At 40.4% G+C, this 27,873-nt stretch overlaps 1 protein-coding gene across 1 annotated transcript; it reads left to right on the forward strand.

The window, feature by feature from the left end:
• Positions 1-690: 690 nt before the first annotated feature.
• On the forward strand, positions 691-26,086 carry LOC149274424 (PHD finger protein 21A-like). Its single transcript, XM_089505526.1, has 18 exons — positions 691-744; positions 2,270-2,302; positions 3,075-3,140; positions 13,966-14,163; positions 14,649-14,897; positions 15,391-15,480; positions 15,766-16,050; positions 16,550-16,645; positions 17,051-17,102; positions 17,379-17,458; positions 17,744-17,804; positions 18,780-18,802; positions 21,415-21,570; positions 22,994-23,069; positions 23,514-23,617; positions 23,952-24,077; positions 24,968-25,027; positions 25,871-26,086. Exons 1-18 carry the CDS (start codon positions 691-693, stop codon positions 26,084-26,086), a joined length of 2,025 nt encoding a protein of 674 aa, XP_089361652.1.
• The last annotated feature ends 1,787 nt before the right edge of the window (positions 26,087-27,873 follow it).

Raw genomic sequence — 27,873 nt, forward strand, 5'->3', positions numbered from 1 at the left:
TTGCATAAAACCAACATATTTTTATTTTTCTTATCTCTTTCTTGCTCTATATAATCTTTCTGAACTATAGTTTCTGGTCTTCTAGAACCATAACTCTCAGAATATTATACAGGTGAACAAAATTAATTAATGAGTGCTGTTAATTAACTAAGTTAAACAGAATTTGGCTGTCTATTGAAAAGCCAAAACGAGGATCGCCGTGTCATTCTGTGTATTTGTAAGCGTGTTAGACCCCTTAAATATAAGTATTATATTAAGTGCTGGGTAAATTGTTCCCGCTATATAAATAAAATAATAATAAATAAGGGGCAGTTTCACGTATATAGGGTAATCAGGTATTGCTACATGTGTTATATACTTACTGAACAAAATTCTATTTTGCCTGGCACTGCTTAATAAGAATTGTAGTTCACCAGCAATGGGAAATCTGTGTGGATCCTCCTATTGAGACGGGATTTGCTGGTTGCTAATGAGTACTGCAATACGGTTGCGCTATTAGTTTATTTATTGCACTATTATTTATTAAAAATAGACTTTCTCTTTATGCGTTTATTTTTTATTAATATTCATTCTAACTAACTGTTTGTTATTTGGTGAAACGTAGATCTTTAAGAAGGAAAACTTCTTTGAAGTTGCATAGAAAAACTGCAAGATTTGGGATTGGAAGAGTTAAGGAACCAGAAAAGGAGGATGGATCTACAGACTCTACAGGAGGCCCTAAAAGTGGAAATTCAAGTTCACCAGGTGAGAACGTCTTCATTAAATTAAGCAGACAAATCACATATACACACATATTAATAACAATATATAATAGCTGTACGTTAACAAACAAAACATTGCTATTAGCACTGGGAGAAATTTGCTTAAAAACCAGATGCGACTACAAAAATACTGACTTGTCATTTTTACAGCGGTACGTGTATTTTTTATGTTTTATAGAATCTTGGGACTTATTTATAAAGAGCTTAGTGCTCAAGAGCTGGTGTGTAGTTTGAAAGTGGTCTTTTTGCCTTGCTGGTTGAAACATTCTGTTTGCTATGGAGATTAGACCGCTTTTAAAACTTTGCACCAGGATATCTGCCTCCTAACTGGCGTGTTGTATTACTTTCTGACTTAACCCAGGGAGCCGTGGCTCCTACGGTGTAAATGGTTTCATCGAATACGTCTGATATTTCGTATAGAAATCTTTGTCTAAACCACAAAGTGCAAAAGTTAATATGAGGCACATGCATTTATCTAAAATGCAACATGTTGCCTAAAAGAACATGCTTTGCTTCAATTCTTTTACACTTGGGTGAAATTAAATCTAATCTCAAAAATCAGCAAATCATGATAGACGCATGAACCTTCTTAAGATGCAATAAAAATATTTTGAAATCTAGGTTAATCTGAGCTTAGTAACGGTCAGAGAAACTGCACATTGCATTTAGACATTTGTTCAGCACTAGTCATTTTTCTGTTTTGGGGACGTGTATATTTGCAACACGCTGAATGCAGCTTCCTGGTGGGCTTCGCTTGCATTCCCTCTCTCAAACCGTATGACGCAATGCACCTTGGACAACAACTGAGCACCAGCAGGCGTTGTGTATATCTTGTATGTGTTTTGCATGTAGGTAGCAAATGTATGGCACCTAGAAATTAATGGTTGCATGAAGTCACTAAACCAACTAACATGTGATATCATGCTAATTTGTCCTTGAGAAGGACAAATTACAAACAGAAATAATGGTATAATCACAGATTCATGCACATACTGGTAGTGTGAGACCCACCAAGAAATACTTTACTCAGTGATTTACCCTTAAACAGATATTAAAGCCAATTCATAGATATAACTAGCTGCACATCTGATCGCAATACTGCTTTATTTTAATGAAACCCTGACAATTTCAGGCTTGGGACTGGGGAGTTTTTTGGCTGTATGGTTTTTACACAATATAGGAACTTTTGTGTGTAATATGCATAAAATTAAAGTGTACGTTATCTCATTGGTTATGTCATATACACGCAATAGAGAGCACAGTTGGAGGATGCAGCCAAGGGCCTATAACTAAATTCCCCAGCTTTGGATAATTTGATTTCTCATGTATAATGTTCCTTTAACATAGTTTGTGCTGTGAATTATCTATAATAACATTGCGTGCGTTTTTCACTGTGCAATCATGTACTATTAACTAGTTTTCATGTGTTGCAGTATAGACTTAAATAAAAAAATTTTTAAAAAAGCCTTTAATTTTTTCTTTTTTTTTTCTTTCTTCTATCTCTATAGAAACTTGTCGCTCAAATGAAGCAAGACCCACAGGTAACAAGTGACTTATTTTATTACTGTGTTTGTTTTGACATGTACTAAACCAATTTTAAGTTGGTAAACATAAAGCGTAAATCCCTTATTAAACATGATCCATAGTGTGAAAAGAATAAAACACTGCATTGCACTATTATACCTTTTGATGAGTATACCGTGTAAGCTAGTACATTACGTGGTGTTTGTACTTTTCCTTAAATATGTTTTACTCTTATTCCCAAATTAAACACTTTAGAATTGGTGTTGAAACATTTTATGTGATGCTCTTTATATCGCTACCACTATTACAAACCCTTTGCTACCCCCCCCCCGAATAACCAGCTGATCAATTTACTGCTGAAGGATTATGGGAGTTATAGTCCAACAAAAATTCTGTACCGGTGAAAGTTGTCAATAATAAAAAAAAAAAAAATTAAAACCATTTTGTTTCTTTTCTACAAGCTGAGGTTATTTTTATGTAGACGGATATTTGCAGTAAACCGCATGTGCTTGTCAAAGTGCACACTGCTGTCTCACCTGTCATTGAAAATCACTGACAACGTGGAAACATCTGCTGTTCCATCTGAAATAAGATGGACAGAGATGGAAAAAAGTGTGTAAACTGAAAATTGAATGATACTATGTAAAAAAATAAAAATAAAAAATGAAGGCATCTTTTGTAAGCAAAGCAAATGTTACTGTGTGGTGTTTTAACTAACAGTATTTGTTATTTTTAGATGGATAAGACCTAAATACGTATCTTTATTTATTTATTTTTTTGTCTCGTTAGAATGCAGACCTGAAGAAACAGCTACATGAACTGCAAGCCAAAATCACATCTTTAAGCGAAAAACAGGTAGGATAAGAAGAGCTTCCAGATTAGATTGTACGCATGTCTGATTCTGTGCCACAGACGTGTCTTCACAATAAGGATTCACAACATTTACAGAAACAAATTTATTTCTGCATGTAGTAAACCACTGTGGTATTCCATAATCATCATAGAATATGGTAGTAATACGTTTACTGTTTACCATAAAGGAATAGAAAGTTATACTTTAATAATATTTGGGTCGCATTCATCGCTTGCAGAAAATGTTTGGCTTCTCCGGAGATGAAGCATGCAGTTTTATTCTGAAATGTATAAAAATATTTGTCATTAGATACATGGATTTCACCTTTAAGATACTGTAGTTGTGGTTCTTGCCTCGTTCATGCCTTCGTTTCTTTGGATGATATTTATGACACCTTTTTTTTTTTTTACGTGCATCTACAATTTTCCTGGAAGCAGAGTAACTTCATCACTTCTGGTTTTCCTGCTGTGTAATTAGCATTCATTCTGTATATAGAGATGGATCTCAACCAACACGCGATAAAAAACCCAAAAAACAGACAAACGAAACTTTGATATGTTGCTTGCGTGACTCAGTTTTAGTCTTAGTAACATGATTCCGTATGGTGTATTGAGACAGCAGTGCCTTTTATACCTCACATTTTATTCACTTGTCTGTAGTGTATACAGCCCTGGAAGGTGAAACTTGTCTGTTCACCTTAAATTAGTGAGAAAAAAAATAACATTGTGCATGATTTTAAGTAAACCTTTAATATTATTATTTCTAGTGATTTTTTTTTTTTTTTCTTGTACGCATTCAAATGAGTGAAAAATAATAGTTCTCTACTAATATTTAGTTGCAGCAACCAGAGAAGTTTCCCTTTATATGCATAGTGATGCTGTAGTTTTTATAAAAGTAGGCTATGTCAAGTTGTATAGCTTTCTCTGACAAGATACTCCATTCCCTTCATCTGACACATTTACTTGGCTTTTTTTCTCTTCACTTCACACCAATGAGCCACGATACATAAATAAGTATTCTGAATTCTTTTCAACTTATGTGCAAGGCGTCTTAAAAAATAATTCCTCCAGGGCGTTAAAGAAGTCAAGGCCGATTTAACCCTACTACTGCCACTAATGTGATTTTAGACAATGTTTTGCTTTATTTAAAGTGTGACAGTCTTACTAGGGTGAGAAACCCGAATCATGTACGATTACGTGCTGGATGAAGGTGTTGGGTGTAGTAGCTCCAGTAACAGTTGGGTTTTCTGGCATCGTAGGTTGTGGCTGTGTGTTCTAAGCTTCTACATAATATTATTATTAAATCTGTTATTAACTCATTAAGTAATACAGTTTGATTCTGTTGAACTAAGAACAAAGTCTGCTCCTTTTCTTATGAAAATGACTTATTTTTTTACCTAATGAAAATCAAAGCACTTTGAAGAAACTTTTTTTTTCTTTTTTCTTATGTTTGGACCTTGGGGGCTTCTAAGTAGGCTGCAGCGATGTTACCCAACTGCCGAGTTTATTATAATGGTTTAGGAATGGAAAGTCTTATTTTATTCAAGAGCAGCACGGCAGGACGCCAGCTTACACTTACAAATACATAGAAAGAGACGTCAAATATTTATATCTTAAGTCATCAGGGCTGCTGCTGCATTCGCTAGTGTTTTTTTGTTGTTGCTGTTTTTTTCCTTGTTTGATAATCTGCTAATTCTATTAAGGTTAATAATCTGAGGGTTTTAAAATGAGCGGAACGCTGCTTTCCTTACTTTCCATTAATGACAAAAGTAACGCCGTAGGCTGTGGCCTTTTCTAGTGAGGAAACGGGGAATTTAGTTAAGAGGTTTTGCAGGGTCTTGTCATACTGGCTTTCATTTTTGCGGGACCACCCAACTTTAAAGACATTGTGCGGTCACAGAGCGTTATTTACACCCTATACATATGTATATATGAGGATGGATTTAACAGCTGCACTGGTGGTATGGCTATAGTATGAAGCAGGATCAATATGTCAGCCATGCAGTTTAATGAGTCTCCTTCCCCGCTTGTGAACTGTACGCTCTGTAATTGAACGGAGGGAATGAACTGCCAGATGGGACCCGCAACAATCCGAAACCAGTTTACAACCGATCTTGAAGTTCGATCAGCTTGGCGGTTGCTTCTTCTCGACAAAAATGTAACCACATGCAGCAGTGTCCCCTTCACTGGAACTTTGTGGCGGAACTTTTGCTCTTGGAGTTGTTCAGCTTGTGCTTTTCGCATTTGTTTTTTGAATTGATGTTTGTGTCTCTAAAGCTGCCAGCAGGGGGCTTTCTGCAGCGAGCCGCTTTCCGTGACACGTTAACAAATAATTACGATGATTTATTCCCTGTGTGTTTTATTTGAAAAAGTAAGATAAGGATGTGATATATAAAAACACATTTTCCTTTCGTCAGTATGTACGTTGTGGCGTTGGGGATTGCTACAGTAACAAAGAAGTGGAATTCTAGTCCAAAATATGTTACAATTAATGCTCTGAGGACGGTAATTTCTGTGTTGGACGGCATAAAGGTCCCATTCTGATTACCAGATAGTTTTTGAAGTGTTCTTTTGATCACCAATAATGAAGGCGTCTGTTTTATTTATCATCTAACGAGAAGAGCCTCATGTCTGCTTCTAACATAGGTGAAGAGTCCATTTTGGGAAACTTTTCCATATTTATTTTGTTTCCATTCTCGCAGAGGAGAAAGTGCTTTAGAAAGCTTTCATCGGCAGTAGCGACCCCCTGCTGCCGGCCAGAAATCCCGCTCTCTGCTCACTCATGTGTATCAAGTGACTGGAGCGCTAACTCAGCCGAGGGAAAACAGAACACAACATGCACACCTCGCCTATTGTTCACTTCCATCATGTTGCAAATCACTCCTACATATAACGTGTTGGCTAGATTGGCAGTTTGGTAGTGCCAAGAATGCCGGCAGACATGGCTAGAAAACTCTGCGAGACCACTGGCTACTTTCCACTCACGCTTATCGCTACTTATCACTACTGCCGGAGACCACTAGTTACCTGCTGTCTCCAGACTGGCTTAACCTGTTCCGCAAACTGATTTTCTATCGGTGCAAAAACGCTCCCCCCTACGGCACAGGAAAGGCTGCTTATATAGACGTTATTATATAGATTTGTGATTAAGGTTTTTAAGTGGAAACAATATTTGTCTTTGAATGTGCCCTACGTGGTGTGGTCTATTAGTCCGTCTACTTTCTAATCCATCAGAGCCGATTGAAATGCTGACTGTACGGATTGGTGCGGATGCGTACATTCCCATGATCAGCATTCCTGTAGGCGCTTAAAAAAAATGTGTTCACGCAGCTTAGAGGAAAAACAGGCTGTGAATGCCAAAGTGTACTGTCCGTTATTTAGCATTCAGGAACAACACTAGTTAATGGGGGGGCTTCTTTAGGTTCTAAAAAAAAAAAAAAATAAGTGTCACGTTTTTTTTTTTGCATAGTCCATGTTTCAAAACACTAGAGTAGTGCGCGCTCTGCATCTCGACTCCCCGAAGGTTTACATCTCTAGCAGCACATCGAGTTGGTCCATAATAATTGTGCAGCTTGTCACTTTGTTTGTCGGCTGTGTCCGTCCAGACTCTTCGTGCTGGTAACCAGTATAAACCAAACCAGGGCTTCTGTGCTTTGATTTGAAGCAAGATTCTGGTAAATCAGATCGCTAAGACACCAGGGGCATTCCTCAAACAGTATGCGTAGTTTTTATCCTTGCAAGGCAGGACTCGCTAATAGAGGGGTTTACAGTATGTTCTGGTATAATGAAGCTCTATCAGATGTGTAACTAATTGAATTCCAGGTCTCAAGGTGCTCCCTGTATCCAAGTCCTGCTCTTTATTAACCATGTGAGTACCACATGACTGAGTGCACAATCTCATCTTTGGTACTCATTTTTTTCATATTGGTACAATAGGGGGCTGTAAATATCCCAAAAGCCCATTAGCCAGGACTACCTGGGGGGAAAAAAGTTTACATTTACAAATGTCTGACGCAAGCGATTCGGAAACACAGCAGAGTTAATACGTTTTGGTTGCACATTTTTATAGACCGTTCTCCAAACAGTTCTAACAGCGACACGTGGGTTTATTTTTTTGGAAGTTGGTAGAGAACGTAGCGGAGATTTAGAGCTAGCGCACTAATGCATGTCAGCGATGAGTATCCGATGTTCTGGAGACTGAGGATACAGGTCCTGACGTGAGCTGCATTACAATCAAGCTCTTCAAACCTGGCGTGACGGCGCTTTAAATACCAGCACACGGAGCTAAAGAGACAGGTGCCTGATTACTTGTAACGGGACAATTAAACCTCTGCTATCATTATAAAGATGTTATGCCCAAGTAATATGCTGTGCAATCAAACAAATGACACCGAGAAACCTAACATATGATAAGATGGCTTATCGTTTAAACGCCGTCTTCCCGTAGCTCTGCTTGTTGAAAGGCCTCAAATAGAGTGATAAATATCTTACTTTGAAGCGTTGACTTGAATTCTGTGTAAAAACTGTATGTTACATGGAATCATCTGACTACAATGTGTAGTTACACGCAAATAATACCTATTTCAATAGCTTTAAAAACCAAGATCCCAAAAGAGCATTACTCTCCCCGCTTCAGACCCTTGGAAAGAAATTTTAGTAATTTTTCAATGTGAAATTGATCTGGTTTTTACTTCATCATTTGCCAGTCAGATTGCTGCTAATTACTACTTGGGTATGCAACTTGTTTATTATTTCTAGAACCAGGCCCTTCTTAATCATGTTACCTTTTTGAGTGTTACCCTTTAGTCTAAGTCGTTTTAGACAAACCGTGATCTCGCAAGATAAGATTTTCTAAACTAAAATTATATATTGTGGGTAGGATTTAAAAGTTTCTGCTGGTTTAAATCAATGACCCCCCCCCCCGTCACGTGTGCGGCACATCTTCCACTGAGAATATAACTGCTGATAATCTTATCCACTAAACGCCCATCTGTGAGACTCTCCCGCTGTGTAATGCCCATCGCAGCAAGTCCCGTGCCAACCAAAGGTAGATCCACGGGGCGTTTAGGAGCAGGGGGTCTGTGTGTTTAATTGTGAACATATAATTCTCTCTTGTGTTCAGTATCACAGCACGGTAACTGGAAAATAGTCTACCATCGGAGAGGAAAAAGTGTTTTTGCTCAAAACAAAAAAGTTCTGACGACTCTGATCACTTAGTAGTTACATGTAAACATTGAGCGGCTTCTGCATCCTTACATGTAGGGATATGTTTGTGTTTCACCCGGGAGGGGGTCCTGCGGTTTTCAGTCGGCTGATCCGTGTTATTTGCCTCTAGGCTTACACCGCAGACGCCCCACCACTATAGAGTCTGCTCGTTGTGTCTTTCTGGAATTAAGGCAGTTTTTCCTATCATTCTAAAATGTGGAGATTTCTAGAGACGTTGCTCCATAACCCCGTTTGCTCGTACATAGGATGACGTGAATGCACGCTCGCTCCCCGCAGCAGACGGGCTCTGTCCATGGTTGGTTAGCTGTGTCGAGCTTCCGTTAACGTTTACCTTGCCAAATCCATCTTTAAATTACGGGATGGAACCCGATGTGTCATTTTTCAAACGGGGCGTAAAGCTACCATGTGTTAATCATTTAAACGTCTGAAAAACCCATTTCCCAGCATGCACCTCCCCAACAATATTTGATAAGCTTTTATTGTATCTTTAGAGGTTTCTTGCATCTTATGCTATGACTGGTACAGAAACGGCATGTGAAAGAGCCGTGTGTACGTGTCCAAACTATCCCCGGTAACGCTTGGTCGCAGACATGCTATCGACTTCATTGACATCCACACTATGAGAAGCTGGAAATGAAGAGCAAAACATAGGGTTAAGCAGAAGTAAGACCGGGGTTTCTTACTACGAGCGAGGCAAAATCTAGCGTTTCATTACAGAGAATAATTCTCTCTAGGTAACCGGCGCCACGTGCGGCAAAATGGGATAATAAAGTCTGATTCTTGGCTAAGAAAACCAGGCCCATCAGAAAGGCTCGGGTGTACTCTTTGTTTTGTTAAAGGAGACCTTACTCTAACCCAGTGAATTGCAGCATAAAATCTCCAAAATATGGTACGGCGGGGAAAAGGGATTTAAAGAACACCATCGGGGAAGCTGCGGTTCCAAAATATTACTAAACTACCATGACATAGAACGGGTGGGGGATGGAAAGCAACCTTTGTTCTTAAATCTTAATTGTAAAATCATGTTTGATATTCCCTCTTTCATGTAAAAATACTGTTTTGACCCCTAGAATGTAACCGTGTGACAGTTTACTTTTAGTGCTTTCCTAATGTTACTTGCATTTTATTTTTTTTATTTTTTTACCAAGCTCCCTTGTTTTGTAGATTTTCAGTTTCTTTGAAATGTGAGAAAAGAGAATTGAAAGTGAACCTCCCGATCCAGCCAAGTCGAAATTATTGGTTTTCCAAACAGATTTAGTGGCAGCTTTGTATATGTTCATTATTCTGCGCTTCTAGGAAGCCCAGCGGTGAGGTTTTGTCAGGTGCACTTATATATTTTTCTATGTTATTTTGCCAAACCACTGCTTTTTTTTTGTGTGTGTTTGTGAAAGAAGTGATATTTTCGGTGCAATCACATAAGTGCATTTGGGCCACGTGCTGCCTCGATCTAAGAGGGGCAATCAAATCCCTCCGCTGTAGGAGTATAATTGTAGAAATGGCTTTCCTTGTGTTAATGCCGAGAGACAATAGTTTGGTGCTAATGTAGGCTTTTTTTCTGTTTGGGGGAAAAAAAAAAAAAATAGGTCCTCTTATTTTCAAAACAGAAACACGCACAATACTCAAGGATGGAGCGAATATACGACAATAGAGGGGCCTTTACTCGTTGACCCTCGTGCCTTTTGAATATGTAATGTGTCGCTGAATGCAGATAAGGGAGGGCTATGCGGGCTTTTTGATTTCTGCTTCTTTTGTGTTGTGTTACCAGTTGGGGGCTTCAGCCTACATTCGGCTTTTTGTATCACTGTGTACTGATTTCTAACATAGAAAATGAGGGCCGCACCGAGAGACGGGAGAATTACAGACAAACTCTGTATTTCTCAATAAACGCCACTCCTCCCGTGTGAAAACAAAAAAAAATTATATTCGTACAAAATGGACAAAAATCTCTGTTAGAAGCAATGCTTGGCTTCCAGGTGCATCTTGGCAGGGAGAATTTGTGTTTGTGGATGAGATTACACATCACACGTCACACGGCATGCGCGTCTTTCCTGATCACTTCCAGCTATTAACAAGAATGGATTTATCTGCCCTTGGTTTCGGATTAAAATTGAATTCTAAAAACACCTTAAAATTTAACAAATCTGAAAGTGATCATTACAGTCTAGAAAAGAGCCTTTACTGTTCACTGTTGCGACATGTATAGCAACACGACACGCGACACGTGACACGTGACTTTCTCTCCTGCTCTCTACCTGCTAATAAACCCGACGTGTTTACTCTTGTTATTTATAGGCGCTGATAACGTTGTGGATACACACGGTGCGGTTTTATATCTGTGTTTCTCGTATATCTGAAAGGTTTGGAAGGGAGCTTTTATCAGGACACAGAATTGTGGGAAGACTTAGAGACGCTGGTAGCGGTGCCACACGTAACACGCCACATAACTACCCTTAATATGTTGGAACAGTCCGTGGCTGTAGTCCAGGCATCTGGCCGTTCACTGGCAGAAACCATCACTGGTTTGTTTACCTTAATTAAAAAAAATAACATATATATATATATATATATATATATATATATATATATAATTTATTTGTTTTATATAGTGCTATCATATTCCGCAGCGCGGTACAATGGGTAACCAGACATAAGTAGCAATGCGACTCTCTACCTTGTATGTGTTTTTCTCTAATTATTCATCACATATCTCGCTCATACATGACGGCGCTTATCTTGCAAAAAGCTTGAAAGCTGCTGTAATATATATGTAGCAGACGTCCAGATTCTGGGGTTCATCCACATTCAAGATTGCTAGATCTACAAAGAAATGTATTTTATTATGAAAACCCTTATTTTTTCTTATGAAACCTCATTTTAAGCTATTTTGCTTTGTAGCATAACGTGGGGTTTAAGTATACATTTTCGAACTTTAGCCTCGCATTACGGAGGCTTTTGAGAAACCCCTTCTTAATGTACGAGCGTCTCCCCTCCGCAGTTTGCATAAGGTCACTGAATACTTCTAGCCTGAAGTCCTTTGCATTGATAAGTGTCTTTGTAGAGTGACCCGTCTGCGTTGCCATGGAAACCTATGCTTTCCATACCCTCTCCTGTTGTTGATGTTGGCAGTAATGTGTGTGTGGAGAGGGTTATAGGGAAGTCTTGTATTATGAGTGACATGCAGCGGGGGGCTTATGATGAATTCTACGCTTCTGTTTCTAAGGTCGTTATTAATGTCTTCACTGCTAGGTTCTGGTGACAACTACAAAGCAGCGGCTTCCAGCTCCGTGCTGTTATACAGGGATAAAATCCATACAACCCAATTCCACTGCCATTTAAACGGAATAAAATGTTATGCCCTGATAGCACAAGATTGATTCTCGAATAGCTTAGTTTCCCCTGATTTCTGTTTTGGTTTCTCAAACATATGGGATCCAAGACATTAAGGTTTCTTTCCTCTTTCCAGCGAGAAGCTCTTCGTGTTGCTTTTATTATTTCTTAAGTATTGTGAATGCTTAAAATGCTTCTAAATCATGATGAATTATCTCTGTTTGCAGCCGTCAAGCACTTTGCTTTGGTAATGAAAGCAAAGGCTCTGATAGCTAGAGCTCCCTTACTAGCTACTATCACTTATCATTGTTCTACTGTTAACACACACGCACACCTATATATATATATATATATATATATATATATATATATATATATTATATATATATTTAGATATATATGTCACAGAGCTTATGTGTAATGTTATTGAGGTTTCTCTAAAATATGTTAAAAGCTCTGACTATGCCTTGTTAGATTATTTTGAAGGGTGACGTTTCCTTCTCTGATTGTTGAGACTTTTTACTGTCTTTTTTTTTTTCTGTAGCCGCTGTGTTTAGAACTTGTGTATCAAAAGAGAATGTTACCATCTGCGCATGTACATTGGCCCTGTGACTATGCTGATACACATACCTTATAGAGGGCCGCTTACTATCATCTAATGTTTTTTTGTCACTGATAAGAAAGTGTTTTCCTGCAGTCGTTGGAGTGATGAAGCAGTGCTGTGTTTTAAGTACGGTGTATTTCATAGTGCGAGGCCTCCGCTCTACATGTATTTCTCTCTCTCCTCCTTGTGTTCATATATAATTGAAGTGAACGTGTCTGCTGTCTGGTAACAGAGCTGCGTTACATTTTGGTTTACCGCGCGGCATTGGATTGTTGTGGACTCCGGAAAGACCTTATCATATGCAGCCAGTTGGTGCTGCTGGTGTAAGCGTGCCGGGGAGCTCTCACGTGGAAGGTTAATGGAGTGTAATTATAAAGGAAGATGAACTGTTAATGCACTCTGTTCCTTTCTACCTGCATTGTGATTGGCAGGAGGACTGCATCTCCCTCTCTGTACATCCGACCCTTTGTCTGTAACATGCATAAGAATTGCTGTCATTTCACGGCCTAGAAACAGCAAATGAAGCCTTCAGAAAGGACATCACTTTTAAGCTTTATTTGTCCAAAAGGCATAGAAATGTTCTTCCTGTGGTGTTGGAGTGTGTTTGTGTAATATATTATGTATATATATATATATATATATATGTGTGTGTGTGTAACAGTATATATATATTTTTTAATCATTAATTCACACAGTTTACGATATTATTCTGGGATAACAAGGTAAAGAAAGATCTTTTTTTTTCTTACGTGCTTTGATCGCTGCCCCTGCTCATTAGGAAAGTCCTTAGAATTCAGGCATATTCCGGGCTCAGCCTTCTGCTTGCGGATCAAGTTTTCTGTTGTTCATCATAGATCCACAAGGAAGTTTGTTGCATCCAAAAAGCTTGATGATGGAAGTGACTGCATAAATAATTTTCTTTTATTCTAATAGTTTTTATTTTATTTAATATTAATAAATTCATAATTGATTTCCCAGCACGCTCTCGTCGTTTAATTATTTTTTTTGCTGCCTCCCCCCCATCAACTATTCTAAATGTCTCCGAACAAATGTACATTTTGCGGAGTAATGTAGGCAAGAAAGCCAGCTGCCGAAGTCAGCTGACCGCACTCTGTAAATATCAAAGCCTGAGCCTACAAGCCTACTTGCATTCATTATCTCTGCTGCACGCATTCAAATGTAAGATTTGTTTTTCACTTTGGGACTGATAAATATTTGCTGGCGTGTTTGTTCTTTTTTGGGTAGGTTTTGTTTCATCTCTCTGTGGAGGGGGGGTGGTGGCAGGAAAATGTGATGCAGCTCACTTTTTTAACTCCTGCAATCTCCATTCTTATTTTGATTGGGCTTCTCTTGTTACAACCATCTGGCTTCGGAATCCTCATAGCAGCCTGTTTCCCCCTACTGTTCCCTTCTGTTGAGCGTAAATGAGCGCTTGCATTGTTGTATTGTTACTTGGGTGTGATGTCCCAATCAGTTCAGGAAGGATGAGTATTAGGCTTGTATTAAAAAGTCAGTGGAGAGTCCATTCATTCTCTTTAGCCTGTCCAGGTGTTGCATACCTTTTTGTATTCACACATTTATTGCAGCATTGTTGTACTTCCAACCATTACAATTAAGTTGGAGTTAAGTTGTGTGCATATACATAAATTTGAAATGTAATATTGCTTTCAGAAACTCGTAGTGGAGCAGCTTCGGAAAAATCTGATGGTTAAGCAGGAACTCCCGGACAATAAACTTCTTATCCAGCCTTTGCTTCAGCTAGAAAGCAAATCGCCAACACCACAAGTGCAGCAGCAGCCACAGCAAATACAGCTGCAGCATGTGTCCCCGGCATCCGCAACACCTCTTCCAGGCCTGAGCGGGTCACAGGTGAGTGCCGGATCTAATGCACACCTACAGGAGCATGGTAGAGATTGCAAGCAAACAAAGAACAGCAAAAGCTTAATAACTACCCCCTGTTTATAATGTTAACTTGTGTGGATGTTCCAATCGGAGGCGCCATCTGCTGGAGACACAATATTTCAATCTCTGGGATGTTTAATTGGGATCTGTGAAGTTATGTAAAGTTTCTGGAATTTAAAGTCCTTGATCAGGTGTTGTGCAGGTATCCAGCAAAACGCTTGTCTGCATTGAATCAACAACCCGATGGAAACAAATGTACTTTTAATGGTAAGGCAGGGTTTAAAAAAAAACCAAAATACAACAAACAGGCAAAAAATGTGTTAGCTCCTGTAAGCTGGTTAGTTGTATACCTCATGAGGAACACAGCGTAAAATGTTTTGAAAGCAAAGTCTGCTTTTAATAACATATGTAATCTGTTTTTTTCTCTTTTTCATTCTCATTTGTCTTGAAAGACTGTGGCCACAGCATCTATGATCACAGCAAAGACTCTACCTCTTGTGTTGAAAGCTGCAGCAGCATCCATGCCTCCCTCTGTCATCGGGCAAAGACCAACCATTACCATGGTGACCGCCATCAACAGCCAGAAACCAGTCATTGGCACCGAAACCCAGAATGCCGCAGTAAACCTGCAGACCACCAACAAGGTCACCGGTCAGGCAGGGGAAACCTTTCAAATTGTGGCAAAAAATGCTGTTACTCTGGTGAGCGGCCACTGAAGCCATTTAGTTATATTATTACTGTAATTACATACTATTTGCTTAGGTCAGCCTGCGACACACGTGTTTTGACATGATGTACAGAGTGTTGGCTTATTGGGCTAGTCAACTGGAAAAAAGTGTTTAAATTGAGTAAGAAATCATTAATATGGTGGGTAGCTTGACCCCTATGTGACCTTATTTAGCTGACCTCTTATACAGATGAGTTACTCTGCCCATCTTATTTGCATTAAACTGCCTCGCTTATTACGTGGGGGAAGGGCCCACTTTTGAGGCCGCTTGGTAACGCACTTTATATGCTCCTGTTCACTATGTTACATTTTGCCGGATTTGAGGGATTTGTTCTCCGTGTCATGAAACTTTGACAATGTTCGAAACATAGTCGTTTTGTAGAAAAAAAATGTGAGCCTGTTCTGTGCAGTTAGGTGGCTTCAGTTTCACTTTTGTTCACTCTGCCTTTTGTGTTTTTTGGGAACAGCAGGTTCAGGCGACCACTTCTCAGCCTATCAAAGTTCCACAGTTCATCCCTCCTCCTCGTCTTACTCCACGGCCAACCTTTCTTCCACAAGTAAGTTTAAAAGTCAATTCTGCTCTATAGCCTGACCATTTTATAGGTCTTTTAATGTTAATGTCTGTGTTGTCCAGTTTTTGTAATGCCATGTGTAACAATGAGGGATATGTAAACAATTACAGTTTAATACATAATACAACAGAGCAAGGTTATCGAAAGCCGGGTATGAGGGGCCTAACTCTTGTCTCTGAGTTTGCAATTTTATCAATGTATTGTACGTGTATATTTGTCTCATATTTGTTTAATCTATTTTAGTGATCCTCATACTATTTTCTCTCACAGGTGCGTCCAAAACCAGCAGCACAAAATAACATTCCCATTGCTCCTGCTCCTCCGCCTATGCTAGCGGCACCGCAGCTCATTCAGCGGCCAGTCATGCTAACAACTAAACTAACACCGAACTCTCAGAATTCCATCCATCCTGTGCGCATTGTAAACGGGCAGCCCGCGGCAATCTCCAAAGCCTTCCCTACGGCACAGCTCACCAGTATTGTGATTGCCGCACCGGGGACCAGGCTTGCTGCCCCTCAGACTCTTCAGATTCCCAAACCAAACCCGGAGAAGCAGGTAACTGAGGCTTGTCACAGGATTAGACGGGGCGGTCAAGTCATAGAACCGAAACCCAATTTATCAATGTACACGACCACACATTATCATGCCTCTCATAGGATTCAAAAAATGTATAAGAAACAAAGTTTTGTTCACAAAAATGTCACTGCAAGAATAGTTATGGTAAGTTAGGGATATGAGTTTGGTTTAAGAGATGGAAGACCAGAACATAGCACGGTGGAATCGTAGGAAAAAGTATTCTGTATAGTTTTTGCCGCATAGGGTATAAGTAAGGAACATACAGTTCAGGACAGCCAGTTCTTGTCTTTTTAGTAAATAACCTCTTGCTAGATGAATTTGTAGCGTACGTGTGACTTAACTGTGAAGGAGCTGTAACTGTCATGTTTACTTATGATGGTTTGGCTCTATAGACAAATATTTATCTGCTAGCTTTTGGGTGAATAAACTGTTAAAGGTTGAAAACAGCAACGTAACATCTTCATGTTTGCCCCTCCAGACAGTTAAAACTCAGGTGGAAACATCAGAGAAGCCAACTGAAAGCAATGTGACGGTGCCACCTGTCCCCAAGCCAAAAAAGGAGGAAAATCCACAGGTACATAAATTATTAATAAACCCCAAAAGATATCTAGAAACTGTAAATATCCTGCTATCTTGTTGATAAGATGTACGTTCTAAGTGTAGGTGTTACAGGCCACTGTACATACGCAATGCAGGGTTCCCTGGTTTAGCTGAACTCCATATGAACCTGCAGACGCTTTTCTATAAGCTTCATAGAGAAAATTAGTTCCTATTGAAGCCGCCTGGAATTCAACTGGCAAAAGTTTGGCTAGTTGGAGAAATGGCCAATTTTATGTTATGTATACTTCAGCGTATTCAGTTTTCTCACAAAGGGCTCACAATGTTTAACCCGGCTGTTGAATGTTTGAACTTTTGTTTATAATGGTCCCTTTTGTCAATACAGACTCTATATAATTTGTTTTCCTCTTCAATCTTGTAGAAACTTGCCTTCATGGTTTCACTAGGACTGGTCACTCATGATCATCTAGAAGGTAAGAAAAGTTGTATGATAAAGCAGCTTTGTCTTAGTTTTTGAATTTTTTAATTTCATTTGATCTTTTGAAGTATGTCTTTTTGCATTTTCTCTTGATTTTAGACGGTGACGCTGTTGCTTTTTTCATGTCAATCAATGTTCCTCACCTGCATTAGACTGTAGATTACACCGCATTTAAATATCCTGTTAATTACTGTTTAAGTGATTGAGCCCCTTTATAGTGTCCTTACGGAAGCCTCTTCTAATCGATCCACGCGCCTTTTTTTATTACCAGAAATACAAAGTAAACGTCAAGAGCGTAAACGACGAACAACAGCTAACCCGGTGTACAGTGGTGCAGTTTTTGAACCTGAGGTGAGTTTCAAAAACCTCTTCAATACCAAATAGACGCCATTAAGATTTCTTGCCCCAATTGGGTTTCGCGACCACCATTGAATTAGACTGGAATAATCTGGATGTTTTTATAGATCTGTAGACTGTAATTTGAAATGTTGCCAGTAGACATGTCGGGGTTACGCTTTCTTATGTTTCAGTGTGTAAGTGTAACTTGTCATAGTGAATGCTGTCATTTTTTACACTGTGTGGCAAGAGTTTCCTCCAAGACCAGCGAGTGATTAAAAGCTATTGTTACTGTTGTAGCGTAAGAAAACCGCTGTGACATACCTGAACAGCACACCGCATCCCGGAACTCGAAAGCGAGGTAAGCATCTTAAGGTTTTGCGCATCCACCTTCTGTCTTCTACCTGCGCTTTCTTCCTGCTTTGTCTGTTACTTTCTCTCGCAGCGCTACAGGCTTTGAACTCTCAGCATCATTGAGGCCTGAATAACTCCACATTGTATAAATAACTGCTTGCCTTTTGTTACTGTGCTGGGTAGCGGCCTTCAAACCAACTGCGGGTGTTGCTGTTAAGTATTTTATTGTCTATTTTTGGAGCACCTGCTTTATAACTGGTGCATACCACATAGAATTACCACTGTGATAACCAGTTCCACAACACATAGATTGAAGTCTATTACTGCAAACAAATCTTGCATGACTCATACATCTCAGTAAATATCTTAAATACACTGAGAAGGTTCATCATTTATGAAAACAGAAGAGTTTAGCATGTAGAGTAAACATTTCCCTATAAAACATTCACACAAACACACAGTAGTGTCTGTGGAGGAAAATGAGAGAAACTTGATCCTTGGTTGATTTCACTTTAATTTGCTACCTTTCTTCCACTTCTTCATAAGTTTTACGTCAATATTTCCCTTCTTGTCTCGCATGTACTTTTTCTGATCCTGGTTTTATACTGACCTCATGTTTTTACCTCTCTTTCCATCCTAACATAAATCTGTTATAAACATTGCTTAATTATATCTTGGGGACAAATGCACATCGCTTTAACAGTAATCTGTTATCATGTGCTACATTCTTATATTCACCTCTGTCTCTGCCTACCAGCCATACTGAGCTTTTACATCCCAAGCCTGTAGAAGGCAGCCGCCTTGTAACTCATGTAGTGCAAATGATCCACCGTACCTTTCCCAGTTCCTTATATCGCGGTTCTGTTTATCCCTGGTGTTTCTGTACTTCATTCTCCTTGTTATACTAACAATAACTAACTCTCCTTTGCTTTTTTATTATGACTATTTTTCATCTGCTGCATCATTTCCTTTTCCATGCTAGCCAATGAGGATCACTGGTCAAAGGTATGTAAATCCCCCATTTCGTTTTTTTTTGTTTTGTTTTGTTTATTAACCTATAGGTCGTCCTCCTAAATACAACACGGTCCTGGGTTTGGGTTCTCTGCCACCCATCTCCCCTCCATCCAGTCATCCTGACTCCCCTGAAAGTGAAAAGGCACAGATCTCATGTAATTTCCCTGCGAGTGTCCTGCCTAATCCATTTTCCACGGATGTAAGTAATGCCATGTGTGTGGGCCCTAATACCGTGAGATTTCCGTCACGCGCAGGCCTGGCAAAGTGTGATATGTTACATGCTATCTGTGCTCTTGCCATATTGGGCAACAATTGAGAAAAAAAACAACTTGTGTCATGGAGTCATCTGTTGGATGTACTGCGACATATTTAATGTATATAAAAATGGTAAAAAGAAACCTCTATATGCTTTATTTAAATAGTAGTGCACTAGTCTATGTACCTCTTATGTTGATTTTCTGTGGCTTACCGCATGTGGTGTTTGATTTACTGTACGCTACGTGTAGGTAACTGTCTGCAGAAACAAAAACCTTGCGATATCTTATAATATTACATGTAGATATTTCTGTAAATGTGGTCTACACATAACTGTACAAAGTCATGCATGTTACAGGGCAGGTTTTCTGTACTTTTTCCCAGTCGTTCCCACTTTATGTGTTTTTCCTTTTTAATACTCATATCGCTTAAAATAGTTTTACATTTTCTAGTGTAATGGTCTGTTTGAACAACAGGTTTTTTTTTCCTGTGTGCGTAATCTTTATACAGTGGCCCTTTGCCACTTAGTTCTTATAATACTGCCTTGGGGTAAACAAAAGAATGCCTCTGTCTTAATCACCAATGCAGAAAATGTGGGGATGGATTTTAACCCCTTTAGACCCAGCAGTTTTTGGTGAGCTATTTTGCCACTTTTCATGAAGTTTCATTAAGATTCCCCTTTTTTGTGTTTAATGTACCCATACAAATTACATGTCCAAATAGATCTTTCATTTGAAACCGTAGAAACATGCAAAAATAATTGCAAAAGCCTCTAGGGACCTCTAGACGTGTTATGCCAGTGCTGTCACTGGTGGAAAGAGGAGAAACATTACTGCTCCCTTCCCTGCGATTCCCCTGCCCTGATCACTAAGCAAGTCTCCATAGCCTTGATTGCAATGTGTGTGATCGGCTGGTAGGGAGAGCGATTGGATGTCCTCCTATGACAGTGATGTCTCCTGGAAGCGAGTGCCTGATCATGTGATCGGGCATTGCTTATGTTATGGGGAGCCAGTGATGCCGTGGCTTCTGCTGACAACAGGACCCCGTTCTGTTAAAAGACAGCCTGATCTCCCGTGTAGCGGCAGGGAGATGGCACTGCCGATGCAAGAAAGTCAGGACCTACCTCTACGTCCTATAGGGCTTTTAGGCAGAGCTTTTTAGGAGCTACATGTGTGTCCATAAGGGACAGAAGAGGTTTACAATGTATTATAGGGTTTATTAGCATACCTTGGTGGTTAGTTGCTATTGATGTGTGACCATCCATAGCCTTGATGTTATAATACCTTTAGTGTCCTTACAGTCCTTTACATGTCTAGGAAGCGCACATATTTAAGGCTTAGAGGCAGTTCCAGCCCATGTTCTGAGACTCTTTCTATCTGTATATATTGCAGTGTTACAGTGTATCCAGTGTTTTAGAAAACATAAATTAAATGGATACTACTATTGCATGGCTACTGTTTGGCAACACCTAAGTAATGCAGTGATTCAGTATTTTGGCTCTATGAGGGATACATCATGCCTGATTATTTTCTGTGGCTGTGTGAAATTACTGTTGTTGGCGATGTAACTATTTTAAATACTGTGTGCCGTATGGAATCTTAATAGCAGATGCACACGTACGTCCCTGTCTGTTCTTCCCCGATGTTAAACCTTCTCTACTGTCCAGTTGGCTGGATCAGGGGTAGGAAGCCGAGGTTCTTTATGTAAGTGGAGCCGGTTGAGTCAAGGTAGACTGGCCTTGCTTTTGTGTGCGGTTCTGTCTAGGATTTAGGGCACGGTTAGCTTTACTGCCCATGATATTCCTACTCATTGCAGATCAATGTATTGACCCCCTTCTAGAAGAGCACAGCTAGAATTGTCTGTAGTGCAGCTGCTATTTCCAAAGTTAGAGTTTCTTTTTTTAGAGCTTCAGCATCAGTAAAGAGAAATGGCTTTGTCTGTATTATCCAATAAGCAAAACACACTATGAGTTGACATGAAGTAGTCATCAGTACCACTTTGTTGATCGGTTTGACCATCTTTAGGGTTACACATATATATAGAGCACTTTGGAGCAAAGAGGTAAATGTAGGCAATAACTATTGTAGCGTTCTGTCTATTGTGCCTCCGTTTTTACCACTTTCCATGAAAATTGCTCTTTATGCATTTGTATGGAATTATTTTGTGGGCCTGATATCCCAGTTAGTGATGTTTGTCTCGGTGTCTCTGGAGTGAAATGCTTCTTTGTGAGCACACGGTGTCTGTGGTGGGATGTGTGTACAGCTCCAAAAACACTGAAGAGTGCTGGATGTCAGAGGCGCAGGCTGACCCCTTCTTATTTCGCCTCCTCTCTCCTGTGACTTCTACAGGCTGATATCCATGAGGATTTTTGCAGCGTCTGCAGAAAGAGCGGACAGTTACTGATGTGCGACACATGTTCACGTGTTTACCACCTGGACTGTTTGGAGCCTCCTCTGAAATCCATTCCCAAGGGCATGTGGATATGCCCCAAATGTCAAGACCAGGTACTGTGACGGAGAGATGAAGAGTAGGCAATATGGTGTCAGGCTGCAAACTCAGCCCTCACCTTATGATGTCTACTTTACGAGCCGGGCCCTGGATTTTCTTCTTCTTCTACAGTATCTCGTTTAAGTGCTTTGGAAGCAAAAAACTGAAGGAATGTGTAGAACACATTCTAGGTCACAAAAATCCTCGTATGCTCTGTAACGAGCCCACCTTACTTTCTTAGTTTAGGATAATCCTGAACTCGGGAACTCGCAGACCCCAGACATTGCAGCTCTGGGTTACACGTCTCTTGTAGTGCTAGTGATAAATGGGGAGAAACCTATAAAAATACTATGTGCAATGCCCTTACGTTGGTTTGGGCTCATTAATCCATGTGATCCAATGCTGATTCCGTAACCCTATATATTATAAAACGCTATCAGTTACCATAGTGACTTTATGTATTTAAACACGTCTCCTAACAGCGATCACCCAATATCCAGACTACCTGCCGTTAGGTATTGGGACCATGAACAATCTGTACTCGCTGTGATACTTTTTGACACATCAACCTGAACCTTTTCTCTATGGTGTGTCGTCGGCTTTCCTGGCTGCAAGTGTTAATTTAGATTTAGAAGTTTATTAACGTTTCTCTACCGAATTAACCTGGTGGCTTCTGAGCTCTCATGTGCTGTGTTCTGTATCATACTATTTGTGAATAATTATGTAACGAGGGCAAGTGGGCCGCTGCTTATGGTGTTTATTATATACGTACAGCACGATAACCGGGATATCTGTCGCGCTTTAACAAAGAACACACGTTTTAGAGGGAGAGCTCGCGCTGGGAATTGTTTTGTGTGAATTTTTCGGCATGTGCTGTTTTGGGACCTTTTTTTCTGGAACATCTGTAGAAAATAAACGAGTTTGCATTTTACCGTGTGGATGATAACATGAAGTCGTCTCCTGCTCTGTACTGATTCACAACAGCTGTAATCTTTATTCAGAAGGGAGTTTTTTAATCTCCCGCACTGTGTATTAGTACAGAATATGGCTACTCGGACACCAGTTGCATGATGGTTTAATAGGTTTTAGCTAAGCTTTTGGGCATCAAGTATTGGTTTCATGCAACGTGCAGACATTAAAACATTTAAAATGATTTTTAAACCCTGCCCAGAATAGATGTATTTAATTCCAGTTATACCTTGGGCGTTTGCGTACGTCTGCCCGTGTAATATGCCGTTAGTTCTGTTTTGTCAGAGTTTTTCGGGAGCGTTGCAGCGTGATATGCCGATTCCGTGTAACAATGCGAATGGCACACGTTTTTATCATATCATCGGTCTACAGATTGATCGTGTAGTTACCGCCCAAGATAAGTGCATTAAACACCAGTCACTTTTTTGTTCACTTTGTTTTAACGTTTATTACCCTTTAATATTTCACCAGATGATGAAGAAGGAAGATGCAATACCGTGGCCTGGAACATTAGCCATTGTTCACTCATACATTGCGTACAAAGCAGGTGAGTTACATGCGCTGTGTTGGTCTGTCTCGTCCTGATGACCATATGTCGGACAGCCGCGTTTATGTGTACGTATCGTCTGTAATGTGTTTAGATCGTCCAAGTGACACGTAGTGACTTCAACCGCAAAGGCAGCTGGTTTGAGTTCTGAATTCACTGCCCCTATATAAATGCAATTGGGGTTAAAGAAAAAAGTTGTTGCTGATGGGGCATGTGGTGAAGAAAACCAAGTTGTTATATGTGAGGGAAAATAGAATCGGTGATTTTCTTAATCTTTAGTGATTACGTTGGCACGAGCGCGTGGACGGCTCTTGTCAGGATCAGCCGCATTGTTACAAAGTTAAAGGAAAAAGCTGCTGACGCTGAAATAATACAAACTCATGCCCGACAACAACAAATCTCCCCAAAAATCTCCCAGTAATGAAATGATTTCTTGATTTTCAGCTAAAGAGGAGGAAAAGCAAAAACTACTCAAGTGGAGCACAGACCTAAAACAGGAGCGAGAGCAATTGGAGCAGAAAGTGGAGCAGTTAAGCAGTTCCATCAAGGTGAGCGAAACGGAAACCGTACGAAATTAGAATAAGCTAAATGTGTGCAGCTCTTTTGGGTTCAAGTAAGGGGGGGTTATGCTTGTGCTACAATGTTGGGTAACTGAAGCTGCCCAGAGGGGGGGGGGGGGGGTGTTGGCAATAGTCTGGTCAAGCCTGGCTCTCGACACTCATTGCTTTCCATTGAACTGTTTCGTACACCGACTACTCCATTAGTGCTCATTAACCCTACACGTACCTGTTGGGTGAAAAAACAATGTTGTACATACCAGAGGTATTAACTTGCCATCTTGCAGTAATCTTATCTTCCGACTGGGTCTCTGTTATGTTTCAGAAATGCAAGGAGAGGAGGAGCAGCATATTGTCTCGGCAGAAGGACATGTTCTGCTCTCTGGACAAAGTGAGGAAACTTGTCCGGCTCGTTAAGGACATTGAACTCACCAAATCCAACAACTCAGAGGTGACTTCTAACCACAGCATGGACTGGGAAGCTACTGCCAACAACCCCTCGCCTGTTCCCAACACAACTCTTTCTTCACCCAGTCCTGTCCAGAACTGCGCCCAGGCAGAAGAGACTATGTAAGAGGCCGCGCAGGACCAAGCAAGCGTTTCCTGGGAGAGACTGGAATATATGACCTTCCCGGGACAGAGACTTAGCACTGGAATTTTGCCAATAAACCTTTTATTCTGTGTTCCACGTGTGAGCTGGGTTGTTGTGCCAGCACCATGCCAAGTGAGAAATAGAAACAAATATTTAACTTTTGCTCTCTTTCTATCTTACACCAGTGTGTGCCTGCAGATTCTTCCACAACAACCAGAAATATCATTATTTTTTTTCTGTTCCCTTATAAGTGGGGAATGTGGACAGGGTGTGCTTCGGAAACCCTTCCTCTCCGCAGAGTTTGCTGGAGGTAGGGCGAGGGGAAGGCATACTACGTCCAAAGAGTAGGAGGTTTCCCCGTCTACGAGACTCCGTGAACCAAAAAAAAAAGAAAAGAAATGCAAAAATGTACATTTCAATTTCAGTGCCCGACAGACATTGGGGGATGTGTGTCAAGTCAGTATTTCAGGGTGAATGATTATTCATTTCTCATGTTTTTCCTTATGCACTGTTTGCTTTGGGAGAGTTTAAGTATGGTACACATGCTTTACAAAATGCCAGCACCTGGAGCTGAGAAGGAAGGGGTTTTTTTGTTTTTTTTATTAACGCTGGTTGGTGTGAAAGTCAGGGTATTTAATCTGAAAGTATTCGAAAAGCAGATTATGCTCTTCTGATTTTTCTTCTGTTGTAATGTTAACGGAGGCTTTGAAATCCACATAAAAATATGTACTTTTTTTCACCTGCTTTAGATTTTCAGCAGCAGCAGTGCTGAAGTGGACGCCATGAATTTAACCCTTCAGTATAAGAGGGTGAGCAATGCTTTATGTGCCCTGCTGATACTGAAAGGGTTAACGCCCCCCCCGGCTTGATTATGCATCGTGCTTTTCCAGAACGCCACTGGAATCGGTTATCTCCTTTAAATTTGAAAGAACGGCGCAAGGTGTTGGGTCTGGGAATACTCAGTTACAGGGATGTCTGGACTTCGCCAACAATTAAGATGTGTATTTTGTATTTTTATAGATTATAAATATATATTCTGATGCCCTGGTACAAAATCAAGAAACGGCATAAATATGTCTTCCTCCTGTTACTAGAATGGCAGGGCGGTACGGGAAGCAGTGCTTTGTGTTATTTCATCTGAAACTTGGCTCTCGGCTGAACCGGTTCAAACGCGTTGCTCTTGATTATTGTCATGCATGTTCCGCCATTCTTTCTCTCCCCATTTGAAGTTGTTGAGTGGTCTGTATTAAATTCGAGAACAAGTAACGTCCCCGTTTACCCACCAGTATGTGCAGTATGTGCCCCCTCCGGCCAAGAGGTTAGAATGTGTTTCTCTGGAGCACCCAGTATGAATTTTTTCCTCCAATCTCTGATTTCTCTGCACCCTTGGTGTTGAGTCCAGTTAGTGAATCTCGAGCCGCGGCGTCTGCGCTCGCAGGAGGTGACGACTCGTTGTTTTGGGCATCTCGTGCCGTTAGCAGCTGAATGGGTTTTAGAAGTTATTCTCTTCACTGGAGAATAGATGTTGTTTGATCTCCCACTCCTGCGGAGGGGAAACCTGCACCCCCATCTGTCGTGTCTTTGGACTTTAGCGATGCCCCGCTATCTACTCAATCTTTGGATTTTTCTTCCCCCTAAAGCTTTCCTTTCAGGGAGTCACCATAGTGGAGCAACTTGCAGTAGAAACTTTGCATGGATGCAGTGAGCACGGTCTGAAAGTGCCTTATTGCATTTACCCCGTCCCTGCAAACGCCGGCTGCTCTGTGCTTACACCGACTCGACATCTTTCTACCTGCAAGCAGCTGCGGCCAGGCAGGAAAAAGCTCCGGTGGGAGACGGCTGTCATTGTGAAAGCCGAGCCGGTGTAACGGCAGAGACCCCCATCATGGCAGTTTAGTGTCTTACCCCTTTATAGTGAGCAGCTGTCTCTTGCAAATCAGATTGGACCCCGTTCTTCTTTTAAGGGTTTGCAGTGGTTATTTGCATGCCTGCTTGGCATTGTAAGAGTTAATCAAATGTGTAACACATTCAGTGCCAGACAAGTTTTGAGGGCTACTATTATCCCAATTACTGCTTTGTACCTGATCTCTGTATCCACCCCACCCAGGGGACTCGGGGCAGAAATGAATACCTGCTCGATCATATCATTTTCTTTTCAGTGGGCTCCTACTGTTTAGCCTCCTTGGCTGTGATAGCAGGTAAAAAGAAATTGGCAGCGCATGCGCAAACTAGGATGAATCTTAAAGGTTATTTTACGAGGGATTTGCCTTTAGATAAGATTTCTTATGTTTTAAATCACATGGCCTATACGCTAATATTTACCAAACCTGTGAACACAGATCCTTTTAAAAGTCCTCCTTTTAAGTCGTAAGATATATACCTGTATACAATGTGATAATGGAAACATGCATTTTTATTATGTCTGCCCCCCTAGCACCGGCGGTACCCCCAAAAATTATTTAACCTCTAATTCTTAACCCCTTAAGGACAACAGATCGTCCTTAAACCCATTAATGACAATGTGTTGTGAGCCCATACAGGTAGAGGCTTTGCTGTGAAGGGGTCAATATTCCAAGGGGGGGGGGGGCGCTAGATAAATGCACAATTTATCTATTTTCTGCAATCATGTGACTCAGTGTGACCTTCCTAGATGAACTATTTGTACACGCAGTGTTAGTAATGGCAAGAAGGCAACTCTTGCTTTGGTCTTTAATTTCTTGCTGCGCATGGGCACAGCCTGGGTGAGGAAGCTTGCTCTCTACAAAGCCAGGGTAGGGATTAACCCCGTACTACTCCGCGTTACCCCACCTGTACCCGCTAACCCCTCTTTTGCCCCCTCTGTTTACACGTCAGTAGGCCTGCGTTCTCAGCCTAGGAGCAATAGATAAAAATACTGAAAACTTCCAGATAGTCTCTGGTGTACATCCACTCACACTCAGCTCTGTGAGGGAATACTCACGTCTCTTGTGCTGCATTTTAGGGTTAAAAAAACAAAAAAATCTGTCAAATGTCAATATCATACAATTATTGTAACATACCTTTTTTCTATAGAAAAACAATTGTATAATTACGTTTTCGTATGGACTCGAGAGGCGTAACTTATCTATTGTACTGGGTTTTGTTTGTTTTTTTAATACATTATATATTTTTTTTTTTCCAGGCCCAGCGGTAGTGAATTGCAAATATTCTGCCTTCTCTCTCTCTGTAAAATTGGAAGTCTGTGTTTTCAGTTTTGGTAAAACTGTGCTTAGAGTTTAGGGACATGATGGGGAATGGGGCGGGCGGGGGAGGGGTGACACAGAGCGTCTGATCAATTTGTATCTATTTATTTTAACATTTTTGTTAAATAAACCAGAATGAAAACTTGGCTTTTTATATATATTTTTTTACGGAGTTATTACAAAAAAAACAAACCTGTATTATGTTGGGTTAAATGTTCTTGACTTTAAAATGGGACAGAAACACACAAAAAAGTGACTTAACATTTAAAGGTCACATTCCTTTGAGGATAATGGGGGGGGGAGGGGGGTGAATTACAGTTTAATGTAGATTACCGTACTTAGCTCCATTTAGTTTGTGTGACCGTGGACTACTCCATGAGTGTAATTCGCACCCCATAGCATTTCCAATCATTCAAAACGCAGACGCAGAATCG

The sequence above is a fragment of the Sceloporus occidentalis genome, unplaced genomic scaffold (genome assembly GCF_023333645.1).
Source record: "Sceloporus occidentalis isolate IW3139 unplaced genomic scaffold, rSceOcc1.0.p SCAF_331, whole genome shotgun sequence".
In the NCBI taxonomy this organism is placed as follows: Eukaryota; Metazoa; Chordata; class Lepidosauria; order Squamata; family Phrynosomatidae; genus Sceloporus; species Sceloporus occidentalis.

Bases quoted from the DNA above. Each gene is read 5' to 3' on its own strand.
- LOC149274424 (XM_089505526.1), top strand. From the start codon at position 691: ATGGATCTACAGACTCTACAGGAGGCCCTAAAAGTGGAAATTCAAGTT. The intron at 745-2,269 runs GTGAGAACGTCT...CTATCTCTATAG, and splicing joins TGGAAATTCAAGTTCACCAG to AAACTTGTCGCTCAAATGAA. The intron at 17,805-18,779 runs GTAAGCATCTTA...TTTCCATGCTAG, and splicing joins TCCCGGAACTCGAAAGCGAG to CCAATGAGGATCACTGGTCA.